The 18,701-nt window shown below is 30.1% G+C and overlaps 1 protein-coding gene across 1 annotated transcript; it reads right to left on the bottom strand.

Moving 5' to 3' along the window:
• Nucleotides 1–1,664: 1,664 nt before the first annotated feature.
• LOC145584875 (uncharacterized) lies at nucleotides 1,665–6,803 on the bottom strand. Its single transcript, XM_081641661.1, has 6 exons — nucleotides 6,651–6,803; nucleotides 6,088–6,562; nucleotides 5,093–5,231; nucleotides 4,889–4,950; nucleotides 2,657–2,795; nucleotides 1,665–1,981 (listed from the first exon to the last, which is right to left on the bottom strand). Exons 1-6 carry the CDS (start codon nucleotides 6,724–6,726, stop codon nucleotides 1,844–1,846), a joined length of 1,029 nt encoding a protein of 342 aa, XP_081497787.1. The 5' UTR covers nucleotides 6,727–6,803; the 3' UTR covers nucleotides 1,665–1,843.
• Between the last annotated feature and the right edge of the window lie 11,898 nt (nucleotides 6,804–18,701).

Genomic DNA, 18,701 nt, shown 5'->3' with positions numbered 1-18,701 from the left:
GCATTCTCACCAATGGGTAGAAATAAATAGTACACTATGTAAATGGGCAAATGAAGATTTCCTCATGGGGACATCTATTATTTTATTGCTCTTCATTGCTTGGGCAAAATGAAGGTAACAAGGGTTGGGGACCAACCTAAATTGAGCTATCACATCTGAATAAGTAATTATGTGTCTTTTCAATTGTTTGTTATATTATGCATTGATGAGTCATGTTTTATATAAGTGATCATGTCACTTTTCAGCTATTTGTTTTATTATGCATTGTACAGTTATGTTCCTTTTCAGTAGTTTGTTTTATTATGCATTGATAAGTCTAAAGTGATCATATATTCTTCTCCCTTCATTTATTTGTTTTATTATGCATTGAAAATTCATACTCCGTAGCTTAAATAAGTAGTCATGTCCCTTTTCAGTTGTTTGTTTTATTATGCATTGAAGAGTCAATTCATAATCAAAACCATACATTGATTTTCATAACTATGCATAGATCTTTCACCCAAACTTAAAGAACCACATGAAAAGCATTCAAATACCAAACACTTGGGAGCTGTGGCGGATACCGGTTGGGTTTGCGCGAGTGGGTTCATTGAACCCACTGAATTTTAAAAAAAAAAAAAATTTAATTTTGGTTTAAAAAAAAAAAAAAAAAATTTAAAAAGGGTTAAATAAAATATTTTTGCACTATATAGCAACATGTAAGCGTGTAGCCCATTGGTAGTTTTTATTGCGCTTCCTCATATTCCCTTACAAGGAAGTGTAGGGTTTGAACCCTCTCAACCCCTTTCTTTTTAAAGAAAGACTAAGATGAAAGAAGAGGGTGGTCGGTTGGTGGTGGTGAGGGTGGTTTTTTTTTATTTTTTTTTAATTTTTTTATGAATTAACTTAATTATTAAATAGTTAAGTGAGAGTTATGAGTAATTAGAAGAATTAATGGAAAATTAGAAGTTAATTGAGTGATTAGAGATCTCAGGTTGTCCTCAACAAAAAAAATTTTACAATTTGGTTTCTAATTGCCAAAAAAAAAATTATAAGGTTTTTTCCAACAAAAAATTGTTATAAATGGTTTTTTCTAACAAATTTTCCTATTTTTTTTTTTTTATTAATATAGGTTTCAATCATGATTCAAAAACATTGATACATTTAATTAACATTGTCTCTTAATCGCGATTATACAAGTTTAATAGCATGTTAATAACACTTGATCAAATTGTGAAAAGCATATAATTATAAAGGTTTGAACATGACATTAATAGACCCAAACCCAAGAATGACTCAAATTGATAATTAATTGAACTAAACCCAAATCTACAACATGACAGAGCCCAAGCCTAATATTGAACAGAACCTCAATTTGACTTGGGCTGAAACAAATCAGCACCCAAGAGCGTAATGAGCCAACATAACCCAAACCTAACCTAGCCCAGCCTAAACCCAAACCCAACAGATTAACCGGACTAAACCCAATTTGAGTATAATACTTCCATCTTTATTTTTATTTCAATTAACTAACATTTGTAGCCATGTAGGATGCAATTATTAAATTTCTTCAATTTATATGTTCTATTCATGTACATATTTGTTATGTTTGATTTAAATTTTTGTGTATAAATTAAAAAGATGAGTTGAGGTGTAAAACACAGAGACAAAATTGCTCTCATGTCTTCTAGTAATAAAGGAACACTAATCGTCACAGCTTTCATTAATCTAACACAGCTGCATAGTTACACGTTAACTGTGAAAACATACACCTCTTGAGTCTCGATTATGACAAGTCCTACAAATTTGAAAACTATATAAACTGGACGGACTGGGTGAGGTTTATTGATAGCATAGTAATGCATCAAAGCTTTGACAGCGGATTGGAGGACTTCCTTTTAGCGTACTCATGGGCCATGCTGATCGCACTCTTACTGTGACGCAGAAAAAACTCTGCTAGTAAGATTTGACTTTCATCTGATGTTAGATCACCATGAGACCCCTGCAAATGTCAATTGGGATACCATCTCAGCAAATACATAAACAGAAGAACTAATTGAACACAGATGATTTTTCTATAATCAGATATAAAGCTTTGAGCACTGTCATCAAATTCATCTCTTGAAAGGTACTTTTGTCTGACATGTTAGGATATAAAAAGCAACTACCACATTCAGTAACACAGTAGCAACAAAAGGTCGGGATAAAATGAGACCTTAAATTTTATTTTCATATTAATCTTCAGAAAATCTACATGGCCAACATGGGATAGAAACACCATTTGACAGTGAATTCCTCTAGTTAACGACAACATGATTGATGTCAAGCACCTTCAAACAAAGCATGCAAGGATTAAACAGACTTAACATATAGAGAAGAGGATTTTTTTTTAAAAAAAAAAAAAAAAAAAAAAAAAAAAATAGAGAAAAGAAAACTATACTACACATAACAGCTAATAATTATCAGGACTTCTTTCAGCATATTAGTTTTATATCTTCTCAAATTTCTGTGTCTAAATACAAAGCAAAACAGGGGCAACTAGAACATGATATTCTTTTGAATTGAGCCGTGCAATGAAAGCAGCCATTAAAAAGCAAAGGTGATTACAGGCTTCACACTTAACTTTAGAAACACTTATATGCAGAACTATGTAAAAATTGAAGCTGTGTCATCTCACCATGCGTGATGTTCTGTCAAAAACAGCATGATGCATCAGTATCCCAGCAGCAACAGAAACATTAAAAGAATCAACCATGCCGTTCATAGGAATACTGCAGTGCAAGTCTGACAACTCTAAAGCTTCTTCACTAATCCCCCTGTAAGAATGCATATATTATCAGCATACTTTTTTCCATAATCCTCCCCCAAGCCATTCACAAATGCCAAGTGATGAAGTGAATGCTCTCTTTCACATAACCAAATTGTTTTTAAGCCAGCATTTAATTTCTTTTTCCCCCTCTGACACAAGAACAAAGATAAATATAATAAACTAAGAAAAATCAAGATAGTGTATCATAAATTCAGAGTATAAAGTATGAAGCTCTAGAGTCTAGAGTTGCAAGCAGATGTGAACATCAGATGTATGATCAATTGCAACCCTTACATCCTCCCATTACATCAATTAACAGTTTTCATATCGTTGTACACACACAATGTATATTACATTCTACTGCTAAATCTAAAGCAAGCAATACTCAAGTTTAATAGATTATGATATTTAAGTAAATTAACTATAAAGCACGAGCCTAAATTTTAGAAAAAGAGTTAAAAGATTGAAAATCCATGAGACATGCAACAGGAAAATCTGCAAGTTACCAACTATTGACGGATTGATCTTTTCAGAACAGGCAGCCCCTACCCCTAAAATTTACTAAAAATACCTAATTATCTCCCAAATCTTTTGGAAATACTACCAGATGAAGGCCACACACTTTAAACTCCACAACTTTACAGTACAGATTACATACTCAAGAGCTAGGCTTTGATCCCATTTGCCTTGAGGGTGAGAAAAACCAAGATGATCTCGGTGATAAACAATCCAAGTTTATCTCATGGCAAAATTGTAATTAAAATGCATTGATTTGCGTGCTCAGCCAATAAAAAATATTTTTATTCAACAAAAGTTCTGACATATTGCAAGTGGGCCAGAAAAGCAAAGAAGATGGAGAAGACAGATAACAACCGTTATCTTGTCTTTTTCTTTTTCTTTTTTGGCTGCTCTGAATCTCGAACTTTGGCTATGCCTATGCTCTTCCTTCTCTCTCCTCTACAAACCCACTAACCTAGTCTTCTTCTTCCTTAAGATCGACCCCACCACTACTACCAGACGACCCACCATTGCTACCAGACGAACCACCGCACAACCACTAGCAGTATACCACACCGCCCTTCGTCTTCAACAACGCGACCACGATAGCGGCAATTAACCACCTCCCTCTTTGTCATCCCTTCCCCTAAAGGGTTAATATGGCCCCTCTATACATATTTTGCTACTAGGGTGTCTTTTGTTCGTATATTTTCTTAAGATGAAATAAGTTCAGATAAGGGCCACCAGGTCTATTTTGCAACTATAAATAAGTTCAACTAACTTTAGGAAGCTCAAATATATATAGTTAGACTCCAATAAGGGGAATTCAGATGAAAACTGCAATGCCTAAGTAACATTGCTACTTGATCAAATGGGCTATAACAGTCTTGTTGAGGGAGAAAAGGAATTAAGTAACCACCAAATTAAATTTTGAGGATGATAATGAAGACTAGTAAAGACAGGAGCAAGTAAAGCATTTAGGTACTCTTCTTTCCCTTTTCATTTCATCTTAAAAAAATAAATTCTATAAAAATAATTTCAATTGAGTAAAAATAATTTCAATTCAGTAAAAACAAGTCCAATTCAGCAAAAATAATTTCAATTCAGTAAAAATCAATAAATGTAAAGAAGAAATATAATAGAGATTCATTAAAAATAATTTCAGTTCAGTAAAATTAATTTTAGTTCAGTAAAATTAATTTCAGTTAAGCAAAAATAATTTCAATTCAGTAAAAATAATTTCAGTTCAGCAAAAATAAGGTGAACTGAACGGGGCTTAATTTCAACTGATATTCCAATTTCTAAGGGTGTTGAATATCCTATTGGATTTTAAGACATAAATCTTTCGGATTTGAAAAGAAATACCCTCAATTACACTATAAAATGACTTTAACAAACAGGAAGTGACATGAATATGAATGCCTTGCAATTCTTTTCACATTGTAATAGTAATTTACAGACATAAAATAGCAGGTGGGACCGTGGGAGAAAATAATATGTTATCATGCTTAATCGGTAATAATTAGGCATAATTTGAAACTTTGGAAGAAATAAATATAAACAAATTAAATTAACTATACGAAGCTGAAGAACAACAATTACCTGTTCTCGTTCCCAACAACAATGGCAGTTGGGCATGACCAATCCATGTCATATATAGAAACCTGATTGTAATGGAGTAAAGTATATAAAGCACTACTAAATCAAAGAGTAATCCACAATATGCAACAGAAAGATGACTGAGAGGTGGAGAAGTTCCTGTAAAATAATAGCTACAAATAAATTTTCAAGAAGTCGGATTATTACTGTATCTTTTCCGAGATGTGTAGTGGCTATTCTGTAACCACGTGACTTCAGAACATTAAAGCAATCTCGAGTAGAGTTCCAGACCTCTAAATCTAGCCACTTTTCAGAACCCATGCTGACATGTCGGTTATCTCTAAACCTGTGTTCACAATCAGAAACCGTAATTAATAAATTCAGTCTAGAAAGAAAAAAAATAAAAGAAGCATTAAAAATTAAGAAAGTAACAATCAGCTATTAGTATTTGATACACAGACTTGCCATGTCATTTCATATCAAAGCCATCTCCTATTCACTCTTGAATTAGCAACTCACATTCGATTAACATCCTAATCACAAAGATTATTACGAAAAAAATTATTTATTTATTTTATTTAAAATAAATTCTGACAATTCCATACTTTTCCTCGTTGGGTGATAAGAAAGTTTTACGAGATCTCTTATCCATTAAATTTGTCTACCAACATGTGCTTCAAAGACTCAAAGCCTTAGATGGTAAGTTTCATATCAGCTCAACCTGAGGTCGGAGTGCATCAACACTTGTTAGGAAAGCTTCCCTCCAACCGATTTTGTCTCAGTTTGAATCCAAATTTATAAGTCTAGTAGAAAGTGGATTACTTTGTGGGTAACCTTACAAATCAATTCTATTTAACCGCTGATTAGCTTCTTGCATCCAATCCCATAATTTCTAATAACAGATGACATACAAATAAAATTGGGACCAATGTATCATATCTTAATTGTCAGTACTTCTTATTGCAATACATGGGTTTTGCACCTCCCCCCCTACAATCGAACAAGCTATCGTTATCATATATACTATTATAGCAGCAAAGTTTTATACATTGATCAAAATATTCACTATATACAGGTTCAAATTGAAAATTTCAGACCACAAAACAGCAAAAGAACATAAAATCAAAGCAAATGTAGTAAAACAAAAACAAGAGGCAAAAGAAAGAAAAACTCTTTCACCTCAAAAAGTGTTGATCCACCACCTTTTCGAGCTATCGCAAGAAACAACATGAACTGACTGGAAGCCGAGAGCATCAGCAGACCGGCACGCAGCCGAAACGTTTCCGAAATCAGACAATCCTTCAACAACAAGACAAACACTGAAACTCCGATTCTTCACCACATTCCTAAACCTCTCTTTCCTCACTTCCAATATTAAAGGATCAATCGCCTCCAATACTTCAGCACTACTCAAATAATCATCATTAACCCTAAATTTATCAAGATATGGAAACCATTTGCCATTATTATCCTGCAAATTTGCATTACAGCTTGATTTTCTCTCCATTTTCATCATTTTTGAGACGATTTCGTTGCTTTGAGGAGCGAGTAATTGCTCAACAGTATCTTCCGCCAGATTTTCTGATGGTTCGAGGAGTAATGATTCGGAAATTGCAACAGAATTTGGGATTGATAGCTCTGGAATGCATCGAATCCTTCGGCAATTTTGCTGGAACCCTAAAAATTGAAACAAAAATTAAATAAAATTAGGGATTAGTGAGAAAAAAATGCAGAATTAGAAATAGAGGAATAGAGAGAGAATTACCATTGCGAAAAGGAAGAGATGGAATGGAGAAATGAGAAGATAAGAGTGAAGTTCGAGCTAGGGTTTGTGAGTTCATTGTGTAGGAAGTAGAATTGAAGACTGGTGTTTAACTGATAATTATGCTTCTGGCGCCAAACCAAAGCATGGAGAATATATATGGGGCATTTGATAAGGAAAGGTTTACGGTTTTATCGACTCCTACCTCTATCCCTTAAAGAGCAACTACCGGAGTACAATTTTAGCTATTTGTTGCTCCAATGGTTAAGTTATTTATAAATTAATTAATTTATTTTTAAATTAATAATAATTTTTATCTAATAAATATTTACCAAGCTTAGCTCTACAAAGCTAATTTGCTTGTCAAAACTAATCAACAAGATATGCAACAATGGTATGTATAGCTACTAACTTAAGGTTTTTAATATTTGCAAGCCAGTCCCTTTTTCCAACTATTGGAGTTGTTTTAATATTTTCCCCATTTTCAAAAATATGGGTCAATCTTTTAAAACTTTGGCCATGAATTCTCATTAATCTATAAGGAATATATATTCATGAGGAATCTTATTAAAATCGTCTCATTGTATAGTTTATTAATTTTAAAATTTTATAATTTTTACACATATATAAATAGATATATATACGTTTGAAAAGACGCGTCTTGAAAACAGTGAAAGTCAAATGGGGCAAAAAAAATAAGGGACTGAGAGCAACTCCCATGACAAGCTAATTGTTGAATTAGCTTACCATGCCACATAAGCTTTTAAGCTAATTAATTGTCATTTTAGCTAATTTGAGCTTTAATGGCTAGCTATTAGTTTACTATTTAAATTAATCACACCTCCTTTATCTATGTTTTTAACTTTTATATTATTTATTCTAATTTGTTTTACTTTAGCAAGTTTTTTTTCTAAGCAAATTAGCTTAATTTGCTTGACCAAGCTAATTGCATTTTCTAGCTCCAATGGTCAAGTTAGTAGCCAGGGATTATTTAATATTATAAGCAAGTCCCTAGCTACATTCATTGGAGTTGCTCTGAGGGAGTAGTCCATTTGAGTTTTGACAATGTAGTGATTGGGTAGTTTTTAGTGGGGAAGGTACAATATCTTTTTCACAGGTGGGGGAAGGGCCAGCTCACGGTTACACGAGGGCCTTTTTATTTTACGGGGGTGGGGGAAGGGTTTTGGGGGGATGGGAGGGGCATCGAGGGGTGGGGGAGGTGCAGCGAAAGGTGGGGGAGGAGCGGCGGTGCAGTGGTTGGGTTTTCTGGTGGTGTGGGTAGGTAGGAGTGTGGTGGTTTTTTGGAAATTAATGGCCTGAACGTGGGTGGTGAAGAGGAGCGGTTGTAGTGAAGTGGTGGTTGTGGGTGCAGCGTAGGTGTTTGTGGTGGTTTTGGTGTGGATGATGTTGGGCGACGGTTGCAAAGTGGCTGCTGTTGGTGGTGCCGGAGTGGTGGTGTTCAATTTATTAATTAAATTCACTTTCTCTCTCCTACCCTTTTTATTTTTTTAAAAGCCAAATTAAGGAGTAACCGGTTAGAGGAGGTTACTAATAAGAAGTTTACCTGCAAATATGGGTTGAGTACCATTTTTGAAACCTTTAAAACATCAGTACTTTAAGTGAAACTTTTGGTAAACATTAGTACCTTCAAGTTGTATTTACTCATAGTATTAATAATAATGCTCTGTTCAGCTCTGCTGACACCTGCTCTTCTTTTTTCAGAAGCTCAAAAGAACAGGGCTTAAGTCATTATAACCTTATCGTAAAGTTTATCTTGTGCTATCATCAAAACACCAAGGGCAATATCATGGACAACCAGGCCTAGGTCCCCTCAAGTCCATCAACATGATAAATTCAAGCGATCATCACCTTATATATAGTCCTTATGTATTTAAGTAAAACTCGTACCATTCAAGAATGCTCAAACCAATTGCATGCAGAACGCTTTGTGCAGTGTCATCATAGTGAAATATTTCAAATGTTCGAAATAAGACGATCTTTCGGATCTTGGACTTAATATATCGAAGATTGAAGCCATATTCAATGGATTCTGTGTGGTTTCCATGATCATTAAAACCACTATGGTGACTCTTCAATTTTTTTTATGCAAAGAGAAATTGTTTTTGTGGGTGAACTGGTGAAAATTGAAAAGTGTGCAAGGTTGCAAAAGTTATCAAATTTTTGAATATTGTAAGATGAATCAGATGAAAAGCATTCTCACATCTAAAAAACTCGTAAGATTGTCTTCAACAAGCTTATATATTCCAGAGTTAAAAGTGGAAGATCGTAGATTCAATATGTTATGTATCTACACTCTCCGTCTCATAATATAGTTCTTATTTGTATTTTTTTCACGGTATTTAAAAAATAGAAAGAGAAAGTAGATGAATTACATTAATAAAAGTGAAAACTACAATTATAGATAAAACTCAGAGAGAGAAAATGGAAAAAAATACAAAACATGTGCAAAATTCAAAGGTAAATTAGGAAGTACAATGAATAAAGTTAAAAAAGTGAGGGTATAATGGTATTTACATATTATCTAAAAATGGAAATAAAAATAATATTTTGATTCTCCAAAATTGGAAAACAAGAACTATATTATAGGATGGAAGAAGTATTATATATTCTCGTAGATGTCATATGAATATTTTTAAAAATAAATTTTACAATTTAAATATTACTACTATTTCTTTTTAATAAAAAATAGGAATTTTTGGCAAAGTCTAATCATAAGTTTACAAGACACTGATTATAAGGACAATAAAGTTAATAACCCAAAATTTACTCAACCACTTAAGCAAATGGATGAGATTACAGAAAATTAAAAATTCACACGGTCAATGGTTACTTAAACTTCTAAAAGCTTCTATTACAACTCATAAAAACACATCAGCGTAAGATTGATAAGGAAACAATTAATAATTAATTTGTTGATCAATCCGAATATCCGATTAATTAAAACGAATACATACTAATCAATTCTGATTAACATCATATTACTATGGTCATTCTGTCATGTTATAACATCTGGAAATAGTAAGAATAATTAATAATTAGTTGTCAAAGATGCTTGGACATTGTCCGGATTTCATTAGAAAAGCATGACAAATTTGCACTGCTTAATCCTTCATTTTTAGTGTTGGAATATATAAAGGTCAAATAAGACTAGTTTAATTACTTATTAAATCTACACTAATATATTAAAAAACCGTTCTTAAGAATATTTATGCTACGTACACTGCTCATTACGTCACGTCACCCACTCAACTTTTTAGTATGTCACATAGACTATGTTACTCGGACTCTTCATTTCACCTCATGTATCCGTGTCGGACCCTCGACACTTGGACATGAGTATGACACCCGGACACTTCACTTTTAGTTCAAAATCATGGAATTTTTTCACAAAATAGCCGAGTCGGACACTTGGACACATACCCGTGTTGAACATGGGTACCCGAGTCCAAGTAACATAACACGTAGCTCTCCCTTCCATTTGTTTCTCATTGCACATGATGCTTTTATAATATAACAAATTCTCCGATCCGCACGATTTGAATATGCAACCTTTAATCAATCAATAACTATATGCTAAAAGACACATCAGTCATGACACGTGTCATCTTCTGGTGTGTCCTTAGTATTTTTTTTTTCAAAAAAAAATTATTTAAAGAAGGAGATATTTTGCATATATATAAATAATAAATATAAATCTTACTGTAATCAGAAAAATTATAAAAAAAAAATACAATATATTTAAATAATCACCAAATAAATCTTACCATGATTGTCCTAACATATATATTACGGTTGATATGCAATCTTCCCTTATAAAAAAATCCTAGCTACACATATTATTACGGTTGATATGCAATCTTTTCTTAAAACAAAAATCTTAGCTACTCATATTATTATGGTTGATATGCAATCTTCTCTTTAAAAAAACAAATCTTATTATTACTGTTGATATGCAATCTTCCCTTAAAAAAAAAAAAAACATCTTACCTAATCATATTATTTTAATATATATTACCATCTTTGATATGCAATCTTCCCTTAAAAAAAAATAGCTAATCATATTATTACGGTTGATATGCAATCTTCCCTTAAAAAAATCTTAGCTAATCATATTATTTTGATATATATTACCATAGCTTTAAAGTAAGTTTAACAAGAAAAAAAAAAAACAAAACAAAACAAAAAAAAAAATTCTTATTATTACTGTTGATATGCAATCTCCCCTTAAAAAAAAAAAAAAAAAAAAAAAAAAACAAAAAAAACTTAGCTAATCATATTATTTTAATATGTATTACCACCTTTGATATGCAATCTTCCCTTAAAGGGAAAAAAAAAAGTCATTTATGATACAAGTTCGATTATATATTTATAGTATAATGTTTACATTTGATTTTAATAAAGATACTGACTATATCCTTACTATAATATATATTACGGGTGATATTTATTCCTTATATGATTAAATCATGCAATATTCTTTTTACCTTTTATTTTTATCCCAATTTTTCCAAAAACATCTTATCTAATCATTATAAAAAAGCATTAATCTAAATTTTTGAATCACAACCACTAAATAACTTTAAACATTATTTTTTTCTAATGGCACAAAATTTAAAGCTTATACAAAATATCAATCTGTCAACTGAAAATATTACTATACAAGCTAGGGTTATCTCCTTATGGACTATTCCATCTTTTAATAATGCAAACGATGTACATTCTCTAGAGATGATTCTACTATATGAACAGGCATGTAATCTAACGTTTGTTATCATTTTTTTTATATATGTGTATAAGTTGTGCTAGCATTTTATGGAGTTTCAATATTTATGTTTTTTTTTAATTTATTATTTTTTTTTATATATAAATTAGGGAGGAAAGATCCAAGCTTCCATAAAGAAGTCCTTGCTTGTGATATTTCAAACTAAACTAGTGGAGGGGCAAGTTTATAACATTTCAAATTTTAGAGTTGGACTTAATAATGAATCGTATAAACCCACGGGACATGCATACAAAATTCATTTTAAACACTTAACTACAGTCAATCAAGTGGAAGGAACAAGTATTCCCATTCGTGGTTTTGATTTGAAACCTTACGATTCAATAGTTTCAAACGAGCTGGACACCAACATTTTAGTTGGTATGATGAATTAAGTTTTTAATATATGTTTGTCTTTAATTAAGTTTTTAATATATGATGAATTAAGTTTTGATTTGAAATCTTTGTGTAAATTTAAAGTTTACTTTATTTATTTCTTAAATTTACTTCCTTACTTATTTCTTGGTCAACTTAAATATGGAAAAATTATTATACAATAATATCATGGAGATATTTTTATTATGATTTTATAATAGGAAAATTTGTCAAAAGTAAGCCAACCTTTGCCCGGTTAGCTTAAAATAAGCCAACCTTTTAATTAACTCAGAATAAGTCAAGCTTTACTATACGACTAATTTTATTAAGTCACTTGACTTTATTACCTACAACAACAGGTAAAACGCTGACGTGGATGTAACCTTTGTAGGTTTTCTGATTTTTTTTTATTTTTTAAATTTTGTTTATTGTATTTATCTCTTTCCCCTTTCCCTCCCCTGTATTGATTTGCGATTAAATCCAAAAAAAATTTCCCTCCCCTGCTCATTATTTTTTTGCGATTCATCCCTTCCCCTGATCTTTATTGTTCTTCGAATAAATCTAAGAAAAATCCCAAAAATTACAACCCTTCTCTTCTCACATCCTTGTATTGTAATCTAATCTCAATATTAGGAAAATGCGGCAACATGTTTAAAACTTCCACAATGCCAAAATCATACAGATATTGTATCAAATACTCCCATCTATCTCCCCTACCATTAACCAAAAAAATGCATATAATTAAGGACAACAATCATCATAGTTTTTCAACCCAATTCGAAACATAATAAAATGCATAAATCATAATACGAAGTGCTAATTTCATGTTTGCAATTCAGCCAAATTACAATCCCAAAATCAAATACAAAGTGCTAATATCCATAGAAAATTAGAGCAAATAGCAATTTTGTACTACAGCCAATTTCGAAACAAAGGTCTAATCTTCCCACTACATCACCAATTCACCATAATCATAATTTTTTATTTTTTTTAAAAAAAAGAAATGGCCTAGGGTTTAAAATTCAAACCGATAATTGTACAATGGAGATGAGCTCCTGCAGTAGTAGCCAATTGGGGAAATGCAATGTCCTTTTTGTCTTCAAAAAGCGCCTTTTTTTCCTTCTTCGTTTGAGGTACTATTGTGGTTGAAGCTCAGTAATGGCGGGTGACAGAGTGAAAGGGAGGGTCTTAATCAATGTTTGACAGGGAAAGAGAGTAAATTGTAAAAATACCTCCTTTCTTTTTTTAGCCGGTTACCAGTCAAGTGACTTAATAAAATTAGTCATATGGTAAAGTTTGACTTATTCTGAGTTAATTAAAAGGTTGACTTATTTTAAGCTAACCGGGGAAAGGTTGGCTTATTTTTGACAAATTTTCCTTTATAATATATCATAATTATATTTTTTTTTGAAAGAATTATATATCATACTTATCTTTAACAAGGAATCCTAATTTATCTTTTAATATATATATATATATATATATATATATATATATATATATATATATATATATATATATATATATATATAATGCATGTATAAATATATAATTGACTCACTTTTTAGTAATTTGCAGTGCAATTAAACATATTGGGTAATGCATATATTATTGATTGATTTCGTATCTTTCAAAGTTTTAAAGTGTTTATGTCTCACTAATTTAGAATGTTGAATATTTATTCCATTGATACATATATGATATATGTATATTTTATTTTTATTATCTAAAGCATTTGAACAGTTCTATAGAGACACCAAAAAAATTGATCAATTACTTACAAAAAATGCAAGAATACATATATTCTATATAATCTTGACATATTATTTTTTAATAAACTTCTCAACCGTACATTTTATCATTATTTTATCATGTAATTTTACATAAGATATACTGATCCTTACCTTTTTATGCAGTGATCGTATGTAGAAGGACGACCTCATTCAATTGTTATCTTCCTCGATTAAATAATAATTGTTCAAGTTTCTTGAACAACTACCGGAGATGAAAGAAATAAAAGGCAACGCAAATGATAACACATGTGCAATTCAACATTATTCTTTCTCTCTATTTTTTTGTATTTTAATTTATTTCTTTAATGATTTTTTCTTGAAAAATACTTTATTATTAACAATAATAAAATGGTCATTGCAACATTACATTACGTCAATTTTTTGTTTGTTCACGCTTTATATTATGGGTATGTTTGTCAATTTTAAATTTTTTTTAAACAGACCATGCATGGCACGGGTCCTAAACTAGTTTTATAATTAAGTGTCTTACCATCAACATATGTGATATTTTATGTTATCATTGAATACAAAATTTTAATATGTAGCGAATGATAATATGAATAACAAATTTAATTTTAAGAAAATTAAGAATTAAATTATGTCATAAACTAAAACGCATATTATTGTTCAATCCCATATAATGTCCCGGGGCATCTCCTGATCACAAATACTAGCTATATACTTTATACTTCAAATGAAGAAAGTAGTAAACTTGGAATTATTTGGAAAGTTGTTGAACAACCTTTCAAATCCATGCATCTCAAAGGCTAAAAGATTAAAGTGTTCCTAAAAGCTACTTATACAAGGTAATCTTATTAGAAAGACATTAATCTATTCTCCATATTATCATATATTTTTTGAAAAAATAAGTTTAGATAAAGTTTAATGAGTTTATTTATTTATTTTTTTTCCCTGGAGGAAAAGGATTAATAATTTCAAATGGACTCGTATAGCTAGAACACACTTAACCATTTGGATGCTTTCCAAAACATTTACTTGTATATGTTCAATCCCTATTATGATATATTAATCTCCAATAAGTTAATAAATAAAGTACTCGTAACAATAATATATTATAACTAGGTTAGGTCCCGTGCCATGCACGGTTTTTCACTCTTTGTTAAGTTAAAACTATATTTAAATATAAAAAATAATTTGCTCCAAAATCTATTTATTATTTTTATCCCAAATAATGCAACTTAAAATATAATTTTTTTTAATCTTTTATGACTATATATTATAATTTTTTATTCAAGCTTTCTTTTATTTTGTACCCTAATGGCATATTTATTATATTTTTTTTATTTCACATTTGATAATTTTTCATTCACCAATTATGTTAGGTGAAAGATATATATATTCAAGATTTTTTTACTATAAATAATCATTACTCGTATTACATTAAAAAGTAATTACTTATAAATGAATTTTATAAAGATATGTTTAGATATTTAAGATGGTAAATATATTATTTTATGATTTTCTTCCTAAATGTTGGAAGATAATATTTCGAGTATATTCTCTATCTATTTTTTTAATAGTTTTTTTTTTTTTTTTTTTTTTTTTTTTTTTTTTTTTTTTTTGTGTAAAAAAAATATTAAGGACACACCAGACACATGTCATTGCTGGTGTGTCTTTTAGTATATAGTTTTTTTTTTTTTTTTTTTTTTTTTTTTTTTTTTTTTTTTTTTTTTTTTTTAGGGAAAGAAAATTGGAATACAAAATAATATTCAATATTATTATCTATAACAATAATATGAGAAACTAAGGCAATAAATTTATAAGGGTAATGATATATGTAGCCCTTAGGGCTATGTATAAGCATTAAAAATATATTTTCCAAAATGGAATTAAGTTGGGAATTTATGACAAAATCACATGCGCATCGGTGTCATTAATGTTAATTTTTCCTCAATCTTTCCCTTTTGAGCTTCTTATACAATCGTCAAAAAAAAAATGCTTCTTATACAAAGCCCTAAGGGCTATGTTTATCAATTTACAATTTGTAATACTGTACAAAATATAATTAGGCTCTGTTTGATTCAACCTTACTTTGTCTACATATTCCCTACATCTTAAATTATAGAAATTTATTTTGTCTATATTTATTGTTATTTTTTGAAAAACCTATTTTATCTACGATTGTCCTATTTGTGCAAAATAAAAAAAAAATTGTTTCAACTTATTTATTTGTGCTAATACAAACTTATTTTAAATTAGCTAAACTTATACTCCTTCCATCCCTTTTTTACATTCTTGTTTGTAAAATTACACGGGAATTAAGGAACTAAAAATAAAACAAATAATAATAAAACAAAACACAATGGGAAATACAAAACATTAAATGATGTCTTCGAGTAAAACAAAGATAGATTAATATTTAATGATGTCATGTCATCAATCCTTTGCAAAAAAAAAAAAAAGGATCAATAACATACTCCTATTGAAAAATTAACACTAGGTGAAAAAACGAAATTGGCATCGGTTCAAAACCCCTCAAAGCCACCGGTTTGAACCGGTGCCAATGTGGGGGGTGCCAATTACTAGCTTGAAAAGCCACCGGTTCAAATCGGTGGCAAAAATGGCCCAAAATTTTTTTTTCAATGTTTTTGGCACTGGTTAACCGGTGCCAAAAGTGCCCAAAATTTTAATTTTAATTTTTTTTTCTTTTCCTTTTTGTTTTGTCTTTTTTCACATAGCAATTAAATCTACTACAATAAATAAGAACATCACAATAATAATTGACGAATGTCAATCAATATAATCCAAAATTTACAATATATAATCAAAAAAAAAATTACAATCAATTACAACATATAAATAAAAAAAAAATTACAATATACTCGTAAATAAAAAAAAATTACAATATAAATAACAAAAACTCATACACATCTAAATCAATATTCTTGCATCTTGATTCTTCAATTTAAGATCTAAATCAATGAACCTGCACCAATTAACACAAACAAAAAAATCGATTAAAATTGAAAAAAAAAACCAAGAAATCGAAAAACCCAAAAATGAAAATCGAAAAAAAAAATCATAATCGAAAAAAAAAAATTGAAATCGAAAATAAAATAAACCCAGAAATCGAAAAAAAATGAAAATAAAAAAACCCAGAAATCGAAAAACCCAAAAATGAAAATCGGAAAAAAAAAAATTAGAATCGAAAAAAAAAACAAAATTGAAATCGAAAATAAAATAAACCCAGAAATCGAAAAAAAAAATAAAAATCGAAAATAAAAAAACCCAGAAAAAAAAACCTAAAAATCACGAAAATAAAAACCCCAACACCGCATGCATTAACCCAAAATAATCAATTATTTTAACAGAAAATTAACCCAGAAATCGAAAAACAAAATCAAAATCGAAAAAAACACAATCAAAATTGAAATCGAAAAAAAAACCCCAGAAATAGAAAAAAAAAACAAAATCGAAAAAAAAAACCCAGAAATCAAAATTAAAAAAATCAAAATCGAAAAAAAAACTATTAAAATCGAATTATAAAAAACCAGAAATCGAAAAAAACAATCAAAATCGAAATAAATTGAAATTGGAAAAAACCCACAAATCGAAAACACCCAGAAATCGAAATAATTGAAATTAAAAAAAAATTGAAATCGAAAAATCCAGAAAAAAAATTGAAATGGTAAAAAAAAAACAAGAAAACGATTAAAAAAAATCAAAATTGGTGTTGCATGTTGTGGTTTTCGAATTGTTGGTGGTCTTCGAGTGATAGAAAGGAGGAGGAGATCCAGAAAGAGAAAGAAATGATGGAGATCGGTGAGCAAGAAGGAAAGAGGAGGAGAGGAGAGAGAAAGAGGAGGAGAGGAGAGGAGAGAGAAAGGGCTGAGAAAAATTATGGTTGGGGGGAGTTAAATGGGACGTTTTTTTTTTTTTTTTTTTATAAATTAAACGAGCTGGTTCGTAAAGGCACCGGTTCAAACCGGTGCCCTTTTTATTTTTGGCACCGATTTGAGCTGAACCGGTGCCATTTCTCTTTGTTTAAAAACCCGCCCATTTTTAGGCCGGTTTTTGCCACCGGTTTGGCCTGGACCGGTGGCATTAGGGGGTGCCTATTTGTATTTTTCTACTAGTGTAAGAACCAATCATATTCATCTAAATTTAGGCACAAGGATTCTGAATTTTTTTAAGGGGAAAATAAGAGTGAGAATAGGAAAGTAAGAGTGAGCATTAATTACAAAACAGAAAAAGAGGGATAATTTGGGATATTTGGAAAAAAAAAATACTTACTAAAAAAGGAAAGGAGGAATGTAATTTTGGAATACCCAAAAAGGAAAGCAGGAATGTAAAAAAGGGACGGAGGGAGTATAAACTAAATACTAACACATAGATTAACCAAGCACCTAGTTAATTTTCACTTAATATTTCGTATTATTGTATAAAACAACAAATTAAACAATACTCCCTTCGTCCCTTATTGATAGTCCCTTATAACCAATTTTAAGTCCCAAAATGATAGTTCTATTTGCTTTTTTCAAGTACCATTAATATCAATTTTTTACCAAAATTTTCTCCAATTTGCAACAATATTTGTGCAAATTTAATTTTCCCATTAAAATTTTGCTTTTCCATGTAGTTTTATTACTTTCTCTCTCTAATTTTTTGCATACCCAATATAAATTTATCTTTCAATATACTTTAATTACTTTTTATTTATGTTTATTAATTCCCGTAAAAATTGTCATAAAAAGACTATCAATAAGAGTCGTAGAGAGTATAATGTTATTAAACTAACAAAAAATGATCAAAAGCTAGATATTTTTATTTTAAACCCAAGGGGACACTTTGAGATTCAAAGTAATTACTTCCTCGATTTATGAATAGGTGCATCATTGAATTTTTTTTTTTTTTTTTTTTTTTTATATTATTTCAAAAGTAACTTTTACCATGTTACTAATTGTTGTTGAGTTACCCTTTTTTCTTTTTCTCTCTTCTCTCTTCTCTCTTCTAGAGTTTTAGTTTTTTGGCCGTTTAGGCCGGAAATAGTCTAATTTTTTCGAAAATTAGATTATTTCTGACCCTTTTTCTTTTATTCAATTTAGTTTTTTTGTTTTGTTTTACGTTTTGGTTTGTTTGTTTTGT

Source organism: Chenopodium album, chromosome 16 (assembly GCF_948465745.1).
Source record: "Chenopodium album chromosome 16, dcCheAlbu1.1, whole genome shotgun sequence".
NCBI lineage: Eukaryota > Viridiplantae > Streptophyta > Magnoliopsida > Caryophyllales > Amaranthaceae > Chenopodium > Chenopodium album.
The sequence above is the reverse complement of the archived record's forward strand: the minus strand, read 5'-3'. Positions and strand labels throughout refer to the sequence as shown.

Excerpts from the sequence above, each read along its gene's own strand:
- LOC145584875 (XM_081641661.1), bottom strand. The coding sequence starts at position 6,726 with ATGAACTCACAAACCCTAGCTCGAACTTCACTCTTATCTTCTCATTTC. Across the intron at positions 2,796-4,888 it reads GTTGTTGGGAACGAGAACAG|GGGGATTAGTGAAGAAGCTT; the intron begins GTAATTGTTGTT and ends GCATTCTTACAG. Across the intron at positions 1,982-2,656 it reads TTGACAGAACATCACGCATG|GGGTCTCATGGTGATCTAAC; the intron begins GTGAGATGACAC and ends TGACATTTGCAG.